Source organism: Panicum hallii, chromosome 9, assembly GCF_002211085.1.
Source record: "Panicum hallii strain FIL2 chromosome 9, PHallii_v3.1, whole genome shotgun sequence".
Taxonomy (NCBI): domain Eukaryota; kingdom Viridiplantae; phylum Streptophyta; class Magnoliopsida; order Poales; family Poaceae; genus Panicum; species Panicum hallii.
In genome coordinates, this window is record NC_038050.1 from 8,878,302 (window position 1) to 8,894,863 (window position 16,562).

General features: G+C 51.8%; 3 protein-coding genes across 3 annotated transcripts; 2 read left to right on the forward strand and 1 right to left on the reverse strand.

Moving 5' to 3' along the window:
- Positions 1–1,142: 1,142 nt before the first annotated feature.
- LOC112878172 (homeobox protein B-H1-like) lies at positions 1,143–3,218 on the forward strand. The gene is made up of 2 exons (XM_025942596.1): positions 1,143–1,623; positions 2,387–3,218. The coding sequence occupies exons 1-2, from the start codon at positions 1,486–1,488 to the stop codon at positions 2,942–2,944; spliced, it is 696 nt and encodes a 231-aa protein (XP_025798381.1). The 5' UTR covers positions 1,143–1,485; the 3' UTR covers positions 2,945–3,218.
- A 3,004-nt stretch (positions 3,219–6,222) lies between these two features.
- On the forward strand, positions 6,223–6,606 carry LOC112872719. Its single transcript, XM_025935785.1, has one exon. It carries the CDS (start codon positions 6,223–6,225, stop codon positions 6,604–6,606), a length of 384 nt encoding a protein of 127 aa, XP_025791570.1.
- Positions 6,607–13,419: 6,813 nt separating this feature from the next.
- LOC112872571 (auxin-responsive protein SAUR71-like) lies at positions 13,420–14,012 on the reverse strand. The gene has a single exon (XM_025935607.1). The coding sequence runs from the start codon at positions 13,894–13,896 to the stop codon at positions 13,594–13,596; it is 303 nt and encodes a 100-aa protein (XP_025791392.1). The 5' UTR covers positions 13,897–14,012; the 3' UTR covers positions 13,420–13,593.
- Between the last annotated feature and the right edge of the window lie 2,550 nt (positions 14,013–16,562).

Below are 16,562 nucleotides of genomic sequence, written 5' to 3' on the forward strand. Positions count from 1 at the left end.
ACGCCCCTACCTGGCGCGCCAGCTGTCGGTGTTTTACCGCCACGTCCACTGAGGGATTACCCTCGAAGTGGTGAGTTTGTAGGTAGGGTGTCATCAAGATCAGGAACTCGAATGTGTAAAGGAACATAAGGTTTAGACAGGTTCGGACCACCGAGAGTGCAATACCCCATGTCCTGTGTGGTTTGTATTGCCTTTGATGATGATTCTCCCTGAGAGGGTCCCTGTCCGCCCTTATATAGTTTGGGGTACAAGTTTACATGGAAATTCTAGTCGGGTATAACCCAGGAGTCCTACCCGAGTACTTCTCGGGTAGTTTCACTGTTGTACGGGTAATCATACTGCATTACGAGTAGTTACAACAGATGTAGGGCGTGGGCTATGTCTCATCCCGTATCCTAGAAGAAGTGTGCCACGTGGACAGTCCCGTGTGCCGAGATGTAACGAGAACTCTTGAATGCTATTATAGCACACTAACATGGCGAGATATGTAGGACGAAGAAGTAAATTGAACTGCATAGAGGAGTTTGAGGATTGAAAAGGTAATTTGGTAGTTCATGGATGAAATTATCCTTCATTAAAATTTGAGGATAAAATCAGCTATTCCACCAAACTATTTGCAGCATAAAGATTCTAAAATGCTTATCATTTCCACATAAAGGACCTATACGGCATAGGATTGCATGCTGCGAAAAAAAGATTATCGTAAAGGAACTTAACAGACCGTAGCATATTAAGTTTTTTGGCATAATGAACCTCTCTCTCCTCTTTCATCCCCTGTGCTCGAATAATCCTCAGGTTACCGGGTCTGTATTGTTTACCGATCCCAAAGAAGATCTCGGGGCGTGGGTCCCGCGTGATCCCCACGCAACGCGCACAACCCAACTGCTGCGCATGGAGTTGTGGCTGTACGACCAGTTCGGGCTACGATACGGCTCCTCCCCCTTTTATTGGTACGCGTACGCGAGAGGCGTGACGAGGGCGAGGCGACCCCAGGCCTTGGTGAGATGGGAGTACTATGCGGGCCGGAGCAGCAGTAGGCAGCAGCGAGTGGTAGCGTAGGCTGGTCCATCCCCATCACACAGCGGGCGCCATCTGCCATCAATGCGGCCCTCCCGGCCTACCCCGCTCGCATTCATTGCCAATCTTGTCCTCATGCCTTGCCTTTCCAACACCTTAATTAATGGCGCGCCCATACGTGCCCCGATGCCTCCAAGACCCGACCCTTTATCATTCCCTCCCTCCTCCTCCCCTGCTCGCCGCCACACCCTCCTCCCGTAGCCGAGCGTCCTTCCACAGTTCCTCCTCCCTCCCCTGCTCCTCCTCCTCGTCATCTCTGCTCTTCGGTTGCTCGCCTGAGCCACGCTAGCTCCGTGTCAAGAACAGCCGCCGCTGCTGCTGCGAAGGCGTGATCGGTCGAGAGGCCCTGCCCTGCCCTTGCCCCCCGCTGCATGCTGCTGCGGTAGGAAGGAAGGAGAAGAGGAGAAGATGGCGGCCGAGGCGGTGGGGTTCATGGCGCGGGGAGCCAGCGGCGGCAGGGCCGCGGAGCTCGTCACCAGGGACTTCCTCGGCGGGTGCGCGGCCGCCGACGACGCCAGGGACGCCGCCGCCAGGCCTGACGCCGTGGTAAGCCCCACCCCCCCGGCTCCGTGTTCCAACAACTCTCTCGCGGCTCCAATCTTCCCTCCGTTCCGTGGCTGATTATCTGAGGAGCAAGCAAGGAAATTCTGAGCGGAAAAAGGAAGCTGATCGGCTCCGCCGCTCTGGGTTTCTTGCGTGCTTGCTACTGGCGCAAATTATAGAAAGAAATGTTTCGTTGAGCGACGGCACCTGGATGTGGAACAAAAAATCCTCTTTTTTTTTCGCTTCTTTTGGTTCATGTTTTCCAATCGTAAGAGGTAACGTGGAAAAGTCTTGTCCAAGGCTTTCAGGTTTCAACACGCTTACTATATCGGTATTATAAGTTGCAAGTTTGATTCCAAAACTCGCTTGTTCTACAACAGGCCCATTTTTTCTTTTTTGCCCATTGTGATCTGAGCCATTCTTTTCTGGAACTCTGAATTTTACATGAAACAGTTGCTCCACCTGAGTCAGAAAAAAATTCCCACTAGATTCTGCCCAATAACAAAACGCAGACTACTGACACCAAACGAGAAGAATTCACAGTATGTGTTTCCCGAAATACATGTGGTACTCATAAAAAAGAAGAATCTGTACTTGCACACGGAGTATGTTCATAAGGCGGAGTCGTTTAGAATAAGTACCAGCATCAGTAGCTGCATTAGCTTACGCTTTCATGGAATTATTATTTTATTCGTACCCCGCTGAGGAAGTATGGCGAACGTGCAGCTAAAGCTAATCCTGTCTGACTGTGTCTCCCCCCGTGCAGCCCGGGAAGGTGTCCCTGCAGAAGCACGCGTGCCCGGCGGCGCCGAGGGACCTCAACCTGTTCCCGGTGGCCTCTGCCGCGACCAAGCCCTGCGCCGTGACGACGGCGCCCGCGCCGGCGGCCTCGTCCTCGGGCACCGGCGGCGCCACCGCGACGTACCACAGCGTGTGCACGATCGAGAAGGTGAAGACGGCGCTGGAGCGGTTCGAGCGCGGGAAGCAGAGCCACCACCACCACAGCCACCAGCAGCAGCACAGCGGCGCCGGCGCGTCGCCGTCGTCGTCGTCGGTGACCACGTCCTCCGTGAAGCGCCGCGGCGGCGACAGCTGCGGCGGCGCCGTGGAGCAGGGCGACGGCTGCGACTCCCCGTCCGGCGGCGGCGGAGGGGGAATGGTGGCCGCGGCTTGCCCCAGGTGCTTCCTGTACGTGCTCATCTCCCGGAGCGACCCGCGGTGCCCCCGGTGCGAGTCCCACGTGCCGGCTCCCCCCGCGCCGGCGGCGCCCGCCGCGAGCAAGAAGCCCCGGATCGACCTCAACGTCGGCTTCCTCGGCACCTAGCCGAGCCATGGATCGATCCGTCGGTCGGTCGCCATCCCGCGTCGTAAAGTTAGGCAAGCTGTTGATCGATCCGTATAACCTGGTGGGGGGTACAGGGGAGTCGCCTCTTTTTTGGCTCCGATTCCGTTTCTTCTCCCGGAAATGCGTCTGCTAGGAAATTTATGGCCGGCGATAGAACATGAATGGTGATACTGCTGAAACTACTCCTGTTCCTGTAGGGGCAATCAATCCTACCACAATTGATCAGAGCTCCCTAGTATAGTGAGCATGTTCAGTTCAGTTCGTTCGTCGTGGGTGATTGATCTTGCCAGTTTGAAACGGTTGCGCGGCCGTCCACGACTCCTCGGGCGACGCATTGATTGCGCACGCGCCGCGCAGTCGCTCGCCGGTCGGTCGCGGCAGCGGGTGCAATGATGCGGGTCAGTGCCAGGCCTCGGCTCGCGACCTCGCGTCTCCTGCCGCCGTTTAATGCCGAGCAGGGAGTTGACGCCGCGGCCGCCTTGATGGCGCCCGCCGCCCATCATCGCCGCCGTAGGCTAGCGGAGCGCGTACTCCTCCGATGATCCGTCCGAGTGTCCGACCGACCTGTGAGCGGCGTGAATGCGCGAGGCTTTAATGGCCGCGACGGCGACGGTCTACGCCCGTGCCCCCGCTTGTCCCGGTCGCGGAAAGAGAGGCGAGCCCCGCCCGCCTGCCTCGCCGCAGGCCCCGCAGCGCGGGGTGTTTCATTGCGCGCAGCGGCAGCGTCCAGTGCGCGCAGGCTGCACGCGTGAGCGAGTACGGCGTGTACCGGAGCTGCAGCGTTATGGCAGCAGGTCCAGGCCAGGCTCACTTCGCTGGCTCCGGCAGGCAGGCGTTACCGTTAGCCGGGCATCGCGGCAGATACGATCCCGGCCGTGCCTACCATCAATGTATCTGCGGCACCTTTACTGCGTTTGTGCCGTTCGTGTGCCGTCCCGGGAAGGGGGAGATCGCGTCGCTGCAGGTTGACGTCGATCGCGTTTTAAGGCCTCGTTTTTTTCATAATCCTGGCCCGATTTGCAAGTTGTTAGCGGCCCAAATTGCGAACTGGTCGACGGGTCGGACGCGTGCGCGGCGCCTGGCAGGAGAGGCGCTGCAGGGGATATGGAGAGCACTGGAGATGCCGTGGCCCGTGGAGTTCTGTCTACCGTTAGGCCCACGCTCCCGTGCCTCTACGACGGGGAAGGAGATCTCGGTGCCGTTTGTTTCCGCTTATTTTTTATTTTGAAGGTTCGATTTTAGAAAATTTAAAAGTTGGATGACTTCCAGAATTGAGAATCGAGACTCCCAGCTGATTATGGATTCTTGATTCTTGATTCTGGAAGTCATCCGACTTTTGAATTTTTTAAAATCGAGCCTTCAAAATCGGAAATAAGCGGAAACAAACGGGACCTCGAAGCACTCGTGGCCTACTGGTCTCGTTCTACTGACTGCTGACCGGGTCTGGTAATCCGCTGCTGCATGAGCAAAAGGATGGATGTCGAAGTAAGACGGGAATACAGCTCGATGTTCACCACCCGCGGAATAGGAACTTGAGGGGAAAATATGATAGAAAACCAGTTGTCATGCTCCCTGTTCGTTCTCAGCACATCGAATGATCCGTTACAGGATGCTCAGCTCACTGAATCGTGAAAGCATTCGGACAAAGAAAAAAAAAAGGCACATAATCTGGTTGCTACTAGCACTAGCAGATTCGTTTTCATGCTAATGTATCAGTAAAAATGCTTGCGTCATAAACCCGATCAGAAGGGAATGCTCGCAAACCACACACATCATCAGCAAACAGCTTGCTAACGGAATAACACGCGCCAGAATTCAGAAGCAATGTTCATTCAGTAAGCAAATCATGTCAGTGTATTCAGCAATTAGCAATTAGGATATCAGTTAATGATGACGTATGCTTATGAACACACGAGACTGTCGCAGGCATAGCAGCACTTTGGAGCAGCATTCGATCGGTTGCTTGAGCTGCAGAGGAGAAGACCCCTGCGCGCTTGGCGATTCAGAAAAATGTGCGGGGGGATAACCAACTCCCGGGCAACGCGCGGCGCGCCAAGTTTCGGCGGCGGCGCAGGCACGCGGTTCCGTTGGAGGACGGACGAGGAAACGACTGGGCCGCGGGGACGGCTTCCAAGGCCGACCGGGCGAGGCCGCCTCCACGGCAGTGTGGTTGAAGGCGCCGGCGCGGGGGCCCAGTTCTGCCACGGCTGTTCGCCCTGCTAGCAAGAGGCCGAGCCGCGTGCTGCAGCACAGGACGGAGATGCGGCCGCCATTGGCATATCGGAGCGCCCTTTGGTTGAAGAAATCGCGGCGGCAAGGCATCCGTGGGGCAACGCCGCCTGCATCGGACGGGAGCCCGCGCAGCATCCGGGCCGTCGAGATGAACGGAGGTCAAGAAGCGAGAAGAGGGTCTATTTGTAAAATATGGAGGCTCTATATGCAAAATATCCGATTCAGGGGGTATTTTTAAAAATATCGGATCGCGATTAGTAATCGCGAGCCAAGGAGTTTTCTAAAATATTCCGGATACAAATAGGGGTTAATCTGTAAAGCCGGCGACATGACAACGGCGCAGCCACCGCCGCCGGCCCGTCCACCAACCTCGTCGCCGCCGCGAAGCTCTGGCGCCCACGGTTTGGCGTACTTGAGCTTGGTGACAGCGAGCCCAAGGTCCAGGTCGTCGATGGAGGCAGGCCCAAGCCTGTGGGAGTGCAACCTGTGCGATGGTACAGGGCCTCCAATTTTGAGGGCCCCAAAATATATATGTATTAGTAGTTTGTATACAATATTTTTTTAGTAAAAATATAACAACAGCCCACGTCCATGTATTAAGGCCCAGCAAGTTTGTTTAAGGCCCAGGTGGCTAGGTGTATTAGAGTTCTGAAGTAGGAGATTAGAAGTTCAAAAGACGTCTCACGCCGCGGCCATCGTTTCGTCTTCTTGTTTGCTTGTTACTCGGCGACGCGGACGGCGGATCTCACTGATCGCTCTTGCCTCCGATCCCAAAACTCCCCACAACACGCTCCACTAATCTCATCGTTGATCGCTGGTCATTCAATTGATCGTGCGGCAGCCTTCTGCAATCCAGCTCCGGCACGGTGCAGAGACCAGGACAGGAAGCCAATCAGGCCTGAAGCCGATTCAGATTGGTACGTGCTGCCTACAAGTTCTTCACTGCCTTGCTAACTAATTTATCACATGTTCATCTTTTCTAATTAGTGCTGCATATATATTATCAATTTTGTTAGAAGTCTAGCATGTCGACTAGGAAGCATGAATCTGGTTTTCAAAAGCGCAAGAAAAAACAAAGAATTGAGAAACTTGTGCAATCTCAGAAAGGGGATATGGATCGGTTTGTTTTTAAAGAACCGCAAGTATCCTCTGTAATTGAGTCCGCAAATCAACCAGCTGATCTAGAACCTGCAACTGCAACTAATAATATAGGTGACAATGTGGTTGAGGATGTGCCTATTGATAGCACAAATATTCCTGCTAGTGTTGATGTTAATGTCAATATGTCACCTGATGGGGATGTTAGTGAATCTTTTCAACAAGATATATTTGATCCAAGATATTGGGATTCTCTTAATCCTAGACAGATTGACATTTTAGCAGAAAAGGGCCCTAGAAGAACTTATTAATTCAGAAAGATCCTAAGGATAAATTTTCTAGAAGGTTTTCTGCATTATTCTATAATAGAGTTTTGTCAAACGGGGAGCTTTGTAATAGAGATTGGCTTGTTTATTCTAAGGAGCTTGATAGAGTCTTTTGTTTTGGTTGCAAATTATTCACAAAAGGGTATCGGAAAGGTCTATTGGCAAATCAAGGGTATAACGATTGGCTACATCTTGCTAATAGATTTAAAGAGCATGAGACAAGTGCTGGTCATGTCTTAAGTATGACCACTTGGTATGAGCTGCGTAATAGATTGCAAAAGAATCAAACTATAGATAAAGATGCTCAGCGACAGCTTGAGAAAGAAAAGGACCATTGGAGAAAGGTTTTGTTTAGGCTTGTTTGCATTGTAAATTTCCTAGCCAAGCATAATTTGGCTTTCCGTGGTACTAACAGCAAACTGTATGAAGACAGCAATGGAAATTTCTTTGGTTTGGTAGAGATGTTAGCTGAATTTGACCCAATTATGCAAGAGCATGTTCGGCGCATCACAAATAATGAAACTCAAAGTTATTATCTTGATTTCAAGATTCAGAATGAGTTGATACACATGCTTGCTCTTGCTATTAAGTCAGAAATTATTAAGAAAATAAAGAAGGTAAAGTATTTCTCTATCATTCTTGATTGTACCCCTGATGCGGGTCATCAGGAACAAATGTCTTTAATTGTAAGATATGTGGATTTATCTTCAGGCCATGTTTGCATTGAAGAATCTTTTCTAGGATTTTTGGATGTAAATGATACAACAGGGCAGGGATTTTTTTAATGTTCTACAAAATGAACTAAAAAACTTGATCTTGATATAGATGATGTGAGAGGACAAGGATATGACAATGGGTCAAATATGAAAGGAAGCAAAAATGGGGTTCAAAAGAAACTTTTGGATGTAAATCCTAGAGCTTTCTATTCTGCTTGTAGTTGGCACAATCTTAATTTAACACTTTGTGATATGGCTCAGACTTGTGGTAAAGCAAAAGACTTCTTTGGAATCATTCAACGGATCTATATAATTTTTGCTAAGTCTACTAAGAAATGGCAGATTCTTAAAGATAACATAACAGGATTGACTCTTAAGTCAGTGTCAGCCACACGCTGGGAGAGTCGTGTTGAAAGTGTTAAAGCTATCAGATTTCAATGTGGAGATATTCGGGAGGCTCTACTTCAGGTAGCTGATATTGACAATGATCCAAAAACAAGCAGTGAGGCTAGTGGATTGGCAAATAATGAACTTGGAGAGTACTCGTTTATAGTGGCAATTGTCATTTGGTATGAGATATTGTATGCCATTAATTTAGTAAGCAAACATTTGCAAGCAAAAAATATGCTTATTGATGTTGCTATTGAGAAAGTGCAGGGCCTGATTTCTTTCTTGAAAGAGTATAGGAAAATAGGCTTTCCGCAAGCATTGGAGATAGCCAAAGACATTGCACTTGATATGGATATTAGTGCATCATTTCGTAAACCACGACAAATTAAAAGAAAGAGTTTTTTTTTATGAGAACCCAGGTGACACAGATGCTAGCACGCAGTCTGCAGAAGAGACATTTAGAATCAACCATTTCATACCTATTGTTGATCAAGCAATTTGCTCACTTACAAGGATATTTGAACAATATCAAGGTTTTGAGAAAATTTTTGGGTTCTTATTTACTTCAGAAGCGCTAAAATCATTGGACAATAAGAGCTTAAAATCTTCTAGTGATAATCTAGAGGCTGCCCTTAGAAAAGATGGGAAATCTGATATTGATGCCAATGAATTGCATACTGAGTTGAAGTTCCTTCAAAATTTTCTGCCAGATGAAAATATGGGACCTGCTGAAATTTTGAAATTTCTAAAGCGACATGATTCTTTTCCAAATGCAAGCATTGCATATAGGGTTCTATTAACTATTCCAGTGACGGTTGCATCAGCAGAACGAAGCTTCTCTAAACTAATGCTATTGAAGTCGTATTTGCGTTCTACAATGACACAACAAAGACTAACTAATTTGGCTACAATTGCTCTTGAGAGTGCAATTTTGGAGAAGATTGAATATGAAAATATAATTGAGGGTTTCATCTCAAGAAACACTAAAAGAATGATGTTATTCAAATAAAGAGTTCAACAGATATGTTTTATTCTATTATAATGCAAAATATTATTATAGTACATGTATCAATAATTCTATTATTTAACTAGAGGAAATACCTCATTTTAATGTCTTGTACAGAGCCACCAATTTCCCCGGCTCGGCCCTGGATGGAGGCCTCTCGCCGCGAGACTGCTAGCTGCGCCGTGCGCCCTCGCCGCGGCCGGCCACTCCTTCGCACTCTGCGTCTGCGCGCCGCGGGACGGCCTGGTGCTGGCGGAAGATGCGCTGTGCCGGAGGTAGGACGGACACCGTGCTGATTCTATCCGTCATGGCGACGAGGCAGCCGCGGAGGCTGCAGGGCGGCGCGGCGGACACGCCCGGACCAACAACTTCCCTGGCCCCGCCGGTTCCCAGGTGAACCGGATAACGCTGCTGAGCGATGAGCTCGCCGCGCGAGTCTCTCTGCCTATTGAGGAGCATGTGACCGTTTTGATCTCTGGTGCGCGACCATCTATCTGTGCCGCCTTCATTTCGTCTGCTCCATCGAATTCCACATTTCCACAACCAGGTACTATCCCAATCCGATTCGCTAGCTTCTCTCATGAGATGTCACTGTCACTGGTCAGCCGATTACTCTCTGAATAAAATTGCATTCCAGGATGATAGACAGGCGAGGCAACCGCCTGAAGTGTTGCGTGGATTGTCTGTCTGTTCCCACATGCAAGACTGAATAAACTGGAGTACTGGACGATGCGTGCTGAAAGTTCATAGGATGGGAATGCAGGTAGCACTACTAGCAGCAGGCACGCAGGTTCATACTACTACCAAAGCTACACTACAGGCATCAGAAGTAGAACAGCAGAAAAATGCTGGTGCAGTACAAGCATGAAGCATGAGAAAACCCCAATCAAATTAAGCTAAGACGGCTCAGTGTATTCAATCTCCATGCTTCATATCAAGCCGCAAGAGTACCAGCTAATCGGCTTCAAGCACCGCCGGGAGCAGCCTTCTTGCCGAGGAAAACATCGGTGAGGACAGTCTTGGACTGCAGCCAGGCCGCGAGGATGCACAAGCTGCCACCGCCCCCGCCGGTCTGCTACCGCACCATTGCTCAAGGATCCTCCCCTCTATGCAGCCCATACCCTCGTTGGAGACTAGTAGCTTCGTCTGAACAAGCTGAACCTGAAGTATACCATGCGGGTACCGACAGGAGCGTGGGAAGAAAGAGGAACAGTGTGGACGTGTAGGGCCCACCATCAGCGAGTGTGACCCCGGCTCGTGTCAGGTTAGAGTCAACCAACACGACGGCTTACAGCTTACAGGCTGCCTGTTAATGTGGCGTGCGGGTGTGCTGCGTAGTGTGGATTACATGATGGCGCCCAGACGCAGGGTTTACGTTGAGGAATGAGAACGAGGAATTGTCAAGGTTTTGAAGATGTCGGCTGCGGAAAGAGAAGTTGCTGTTTGCTCAAAAAAGAGAGAGGAAAATTAAGGAAAGAGAAGCTGGATTTGAGATCAGGTCTCTGTCGACTCGATCGTGTGCAGCAAAAGCAAGACCTGCGCTGACGGCTTTCAGGACCAGACGACGCTCCCATTTCTACGCCGCAGGCTATTACCACTGTTCGTCCGTTGACAGTATAGTAGTAGCTTGTGAGGATGCACCATCAGTGGCGCTCGGTTCAGATGATGCGCCACCAGGTTGTTCGCGTACCAAGTGTTTGAAGGCCCTGTAATTGTTCGTGCCCCCGGTCAATGATGCGGACTGCTCACCGGGTGAATGTGAATCCGGTCAGGATGTACTCTGCCTTCCATCTTTCGTCAGAGATGGCATGTTGCTGAGCTATGAAAAAAAGGTGTAGTTCAGCTAGATTTTTTTTTCATGTTAGCTTGAATGCCTGCGTAGATAAAGCATTGGACAAGAGGCCAGGGAGAATTATGTTGGCACAAGCATTGTGCTTCCATGATCGATTTGTCTGCATTTAGGGACTTGCTGTTCGCTTTCCACGCAAATAAGTAACACCGCGGCCGGCGGAAGAACGAGGGCTAGAGTTGAAGAAGAATCCTAACGGAGGCCAGGCTACTACGTCTCGAAGAGAAGATGCGGCACGTGAGGTTCAACCCCTCGGTCAAAAAGGGAGGCCAAAGAAAGGCAGGCTGCGACGACGATGGCTGCCACTGGCACAAATTAAAGTCGCAAACATTCCTCTTGCGGCTAATCTTTCTCCAAGGGAGCGTATCAACTTGGATGGAAAATAAATTGACTTGAAAAACGTTTCGCCTTTCTTTTCTTTGTAGTATAGTTGAAGACCTTGCCACTATAACGAGCCAAGACTTTGCACCAATAATGAAAAGGACAAACCTATAGTTCATTGCGGTGGGTTCCACCGCAACCGGCCCACATCATCCAAGAATTACAGTGATCGGGGAGGCCTGGACATGTGATTTGAATTTCAAGAGACACTGGTTCGTCAACGGAACTATGATTGAGAATGAAGCCTCGAACGTCATAAATCAGCAGCCAGCGACCAAGCTAGGAACGGAAACGGGACGCCAAAGCAAGTCTCAACTGAAGGTCCAATAAGCAAATGCTGGGAGATTGCAGAAGAAGAGGAGGAGGAGGAGGAGGAGGAGGAGGAGGAGGAACATCTATTGCCAAATGCCCAAAAGTCAGGGCATACTAGCTAACTGTGCCCCAAATAAAAATCAATGCTTCCGAAACTAAGGCAGATTTCTAGAAAGGCAGCTCCAAATTTCTTTTCTGAGTTTTGCTTTGATGGTCATATATTCGGATTGATAGGTGATACCACATGGGGGAGGGATGATGAAGCAACAGAGATAGGGGTCTCATCTGAAAGATACCTACTTGAGATTGTTGAGGTCGTAATGAGGTGAGTCTAACACTAGATTGTAAGATGTTTGTTCCCGAAGCTTGAAAAAAAAAGAGATATTTGTTTGTTGCTGCTAATATAAGTAGCACGTGGGTACGGACGGACTTCTTAAGGGCTGTTTGGAGTGCCGTTTAACCCGCTACGGCGCGCCACATTTTTTCCGCCGCAGGTGTGGCGGCCGTTTTGAGCGCCACAAGTTAGGCACGCTGTGGCGGGTTAGGCGGCACTCCAAACAGCCCCTTTGGTTCTCACTACAGTCTCTGAGATTTCAGAAGTCTTTCTGCCATGGTAGCAGCCCGGGACCGTCAGTCAGCAGACCGATGGCACGGTAGAATTGAAAATCATACCCCAGCAACGAAGCACGGTCCGATAAAAATAGTAAAAAAATTTCGTATTTACATGAAAGAAGCAGCACCGTTGAAACAAGAGCGCCATCCACGAAAAGTTAATTCATTAACACTTTGGCAGAGAAAAGTACGTCGAATTAATCTCTGTCTCGCTTGAAAAGAACGCCCAGGTTATCATGTTTTTGAAAACAGAGAGAGAAAACTAGAAGTATAGGCTTCCTACTTCCAAGTGAGAAAACTAGAAGTATAGCCTTTTCAGTAACAGCTGACAGGACTTTCTGAAACGACCTGATATCTTATCCGCAAAACGGACAAATCCAAGCACACCAGGACCAGAGAGGGTAGGGGTGACGAAGAAACAGAGACTGATGAGAGACACAGTCTTTCTGTATGTTCCGTATGCCTAGCTGATGTGGGTGGGTAGGACACAGATGGTTTATACAGGGTGTGTTCGTTTCGTATCAGAGGGGTCTAAAATATAGATCGATAAATTAGAGGTATAAATATTTTAGAGGTCTATTTAGAGAGGTGTTCGTTACACCCTCTAAAGCCTGCCTTGATGAACCACGGCACGGCCGGGGCGCCTAACGCGCGCACGCGGGGGGAGGAGCAGGGGGCGGGGCGGCGGCGCACGGGGGGAGGAGCAGGGGCGGTAGAGGAGCGGGCGGCGGAGGAGCGGGCGGCGGCGGAGGAGGGGTGGGGGGAGAGAGGGGGCGGCGGGGGGAGGAGCACGCGGGCGGCGGCGGAGGAGCGGGCGGCGGAGGAGCGGGCGGCAGCGCGCGGGGGAGGAGCAGGGGCGGCGGCGGAGGAGGGGTGGGGGAAAGAGGGGGCGGCGGGGGGAGGAGCACGCGGGCGGCGGCGGAGGAGCGGGCGGCGGGGGAGGAGCAGGGGCGACGGCGGCGGGGGAGGAGCACGCGGGGCGCGGGGGGAGGAGCAGGGGCGGCGGCGGGGAGGAGCACGCGGGGCGCGGGGGAGGAGCAGGGGCGGCGGCGGCGGGGGAGGAGCACGCGGGGCGCGGGGGGAGGAGCAGGGGCGGCGGAGGAGCGGGCGGCGGCGCGCGGGGGGAGGAGCACGCGGGCGGGGGCGCGTGGGGAGACGAGCTGTAGCGAGCGGATTAGAGGCGTTAGAGCCCTCGCGGCCTCTAAAATTTCTCAGGGTCTAAAAGCTACTGTGCTCGCGGAGTAGTGCCGTTCGTTTCCGGGCCTCTAAAGTTTAGAGGTTTCGGGCTTTAGAGGCCGGAAACGAACGGACCCACAGTTCACCGTGTGTGACTGATAACAAGAATTGCTATTGCTTACTGATACGCACAATTGCACATTGTCACTTCGAAATTCGAATCAGCACTTTGAGACGTTGGGTTTGAACTCGTTTGCTTGATGATACTTGCGTTGCGTGTTCTAGAATTCAGAAGCAAATTATGAAAATAAAGTTGCAAATGAACATATGAAAACAAGCGTAAACCTTTCAAAAAAAATATAGACATCACTGTATTTGTAGATGAGTATGTTCTTTAAAGAATTTGATCGATTTAAGTAAGACCTAATCGTCTGTTTGTTTTTGTACAGATAAAATGCTAGCCCGCCGCAAGGTAAGGGGCCGGGCGTTGTCCCTGCACGGCGGCACTCCTCGCAGCTTGGCCAGCCTTTTCAGTCAGAGCTGGTCCCGCATCTCTGCACGGCGCCGTTGAGGACGCGGCGGAAGTGCCCCACGTCGCAGGGCACCCGCAGCACGCCCGGCTGGCGGTACCCGTACCGCTGCGCCGCCATGTCCAGCAGCTCCGCGACGCACGGGTCGACGAGCAGCCTCACCGGCACCAGCACGCGCTCGCCCTCTTCTCCCTCCCCGCCGCCGCCGCCGGCGACCATGGGGACGTGCCCCCTCGGGACCTTCTCCTCCTCGTCGGCGCCCCGGGATGGCGACTCGCCGCCGCTCTTCCTCTTCCACGCCATCGCGCCGCGCCGCGGCCGCTTGGTGCTAGCTCGCTCGCTCGCCGCTGCACGGACAGAGATCTGCGACTGCGTGGGGTTCAGGTCGATCTGCTCATGGGCTCGCTAGCTCTGTGGCTCTGCCGTCAGCTGCGGAGAATCCGAGCGGGAGCCGAGAGGTGGCCGGCTTTATATAGGGAGGCCGAGCGTGACACCACGAGCTCGCGCGCGTCCCCGTCCACGCGCGGTCGCTGTTCAGATTGGACGCTTTTGGCGGGCGGGGAGACTACGATTTGAGCAAGTGCGACGACCCCGGATGCCTCGCGCCTTCGGTCTTCAGGGAGATAACGAATATGGCACCGCTCTCTTCACGGTCTAATTTGATTATAATTTTAAGTTCAAAATTTTATAAAATTAGAGCTCTAATCTTTTAGAGACCGACTCTTAGATTATCTAGGCTAAATTTAAATCCTTTTACTATTTCTTTCATTCAGGATGCAATTTTTTAAGACCAAAGATACCTAACTCCTAGCCACGAGAATATGCTATAACTCCACGATTAGTGTGCGTGACTGTATGAAAAAAAAACTTGCCAATGAATTTCGGTCAGGGAGCTTCAACTTAGCGCCGCATCCGGCACCGGGTATGAGTTTTCGATTCACACGCACGTAGGCGCCCCGTGACGAAGTCATAAGAACTGTACGTTTTCCGTGATCGCACTATGGAGGTATGGAATTTGTAGAGAATTGATCGTGCGACCTGCAGGAGATCGAGAAATTTCAAGCACGAGATGACCAGATGGCACGGGAATCTAAACGTGTTCGACGTGATGCACAGAAAGAACGTGCTTAGGTTCAATTCAATATGTTACTATATCGGAGGGACTTTTGTAAGTTGGTCATACCACCATAACTGATGCTTTTGGAAAAGTTACTAATTTGGGCCAAGTTCTTAGGTCTGTACAAAGTGATGCTTGATTATTAGCTCATCGAAAATTCGAAAGGTTAGGCTGTTTTCCCCCTGCACAAACCGGTGGCCATCCGATCCCAAGGCAAAACGAATGGGAAATGGACAGCCTAACCTGCGCAGTTTGTTCAATAATTCTTTCCTGGCTATCCGTTTAACCACCGCGACTATATGTCGCTTGTGCTGCAAATCAAGACGTAATCGTCTGAAGCATCCTGATTTCAGCCCAAACGGCCCAGTAGCAGCCTTCTTCTTCCTTAAGCTCATGGTGCTCATCGGCTTCCCCGCCATGGTTAGGATTAGGGGCTTCGGGGTCGGGGTTGTTGCCGGTGGTGTTCCCGGCTATAGAGGGAGGAGGGCCTTTGGGCGGCGGCGGACCGACGGTGGCGACGGGTTGTGGGTAGGGCGGCAAGGCGGCAAGACGCCAACGGCCGCAGGTGGCGGAGGACATCCGATGGGCAGGGTTGGTGGCGGGGGAGTCATGCTTCTCGACGGAGCTGGTGGCTGTGGCGGCAGCCGCAGCTGAGGAGGATAGGGACCGTTGGCGGTAGCGGCTGCCACACGGGAGCCACTCAAGCCGAGGAGGACGGCGGGCGGCGCGGGGGCGAGGAGGACCGGGATGCAGGAGGCGGCAACGGCTCCGGCTGCGCGAGGGCGAGGAGGATGCTAGACGGCGCGGGGACATGAGGAAGAGTTGGTGGGCTTTTTTTTTGGGCCGCGGACATCCGCGTCTTCAGGTGATGGAATTTGTTTCCATCACCTGCAGTGACGCGTAGCTGCGCCCCGATTTAACAATGAAGATTAGAGTTCACTCCTAAGTAATAAATCACGTTCATCTCTGTTACGTACCTTTGTACATAAACAGCTTCAAGAATCGAACAACCAGTAAAAACTTATCTCCAGCAGATTTGGTATAATGGATACATATCCCTAAAAACTGTCAGGATACGTAAAATCCACCAAAAAATAGCTCCAGCAGATTTGGTATATGGATTGCTATCCCTAAATTTTTTTAGCACATTACCTAAACTTCTATCTCCTTGACCCAAATATACCAAAGCACAGGCTAGATTGCGACATTTACTTTTCACGCGCGGGAGAAGTAAACTACCGGGCCGGGACATTTCCCGTCACTCCATCCCATCCCCCGTGGCCACATCCCCCCGCCGATGCTGCCATCGGCCACCGTCTGGGTGCCGCGGTGCCTCACCAGCTCCCTACCCCCCCCCCCCCTACCGTGAGGGAGATCCGCGGCAGTCCATCTTCTCCGTCATAGGTCGTTGTCCGGCCGCGACCCGGGCACCGCAGTGCCACCAGCTGCCTCCGATGGTCCTCCGCCCCCACCTTCCTGCCTCGACCCTTGTGCCTCAACGTGGAGGAGGGGAGAGATCCGCCGCGATCAACGCCGCCGACACCGCCCGGCCCCAACTCCTCCCTTGGGCGGCACCGCCAGTGCTCCTCCCCGCTGTGGGCGCCAACAGCCACAGCTCCTGCGCCCCAGCTCGCGTCCCCCGCACTCCCCGCCGCAGCTGTGGGAGGAGATCAGCACGCCGCTGGGATCCTCCTCCCGCTAGTGCCATCCTTTGCCGACACCAAGACCCAAGGTGAGGATTTCTTTTTCATTTTTCTCAATTGATTTGAAGCTATGGAATGAAGACCGAATCAAGAAGTTCGTGCAGGTTCACTAAGAGATTCATGACCAGGTGTCACGTTAACAACTCCGT

Bases quoted from the DNA above. Each gene is read 5' to 3' on its own strand.
- LOC112878172 (XM_025942596.1), top strand. From the start codon at position 1,486: ATGGCGGCCGAGGCGGTGGGGTTCATGGCGCGGGGAGCCAGCGGCGGC. The intron at 1,624-2,386 runs GTAAGCCCCACC...CCCCCCGTGCAG, and splicing joins CCGCCAGGCCTGACGCCGTG to CCCGGGAAGGTGTCCCTGCA.
- LOC112872719 (XM_025935785.1), top strand. From the start codon at position 6,223: ATGTCGACTAGGAAGCATGAATCTGGTTTTCAAAAGCGCAAGAAAAAA.
- LOC112872571 (XM_025935607.1), bottom strand. From the start codon at position 13,896: ATGGCGTGGAAGAGGAAGAGCGGCGGCGAGTCGCCATCCCGGGGCGCC.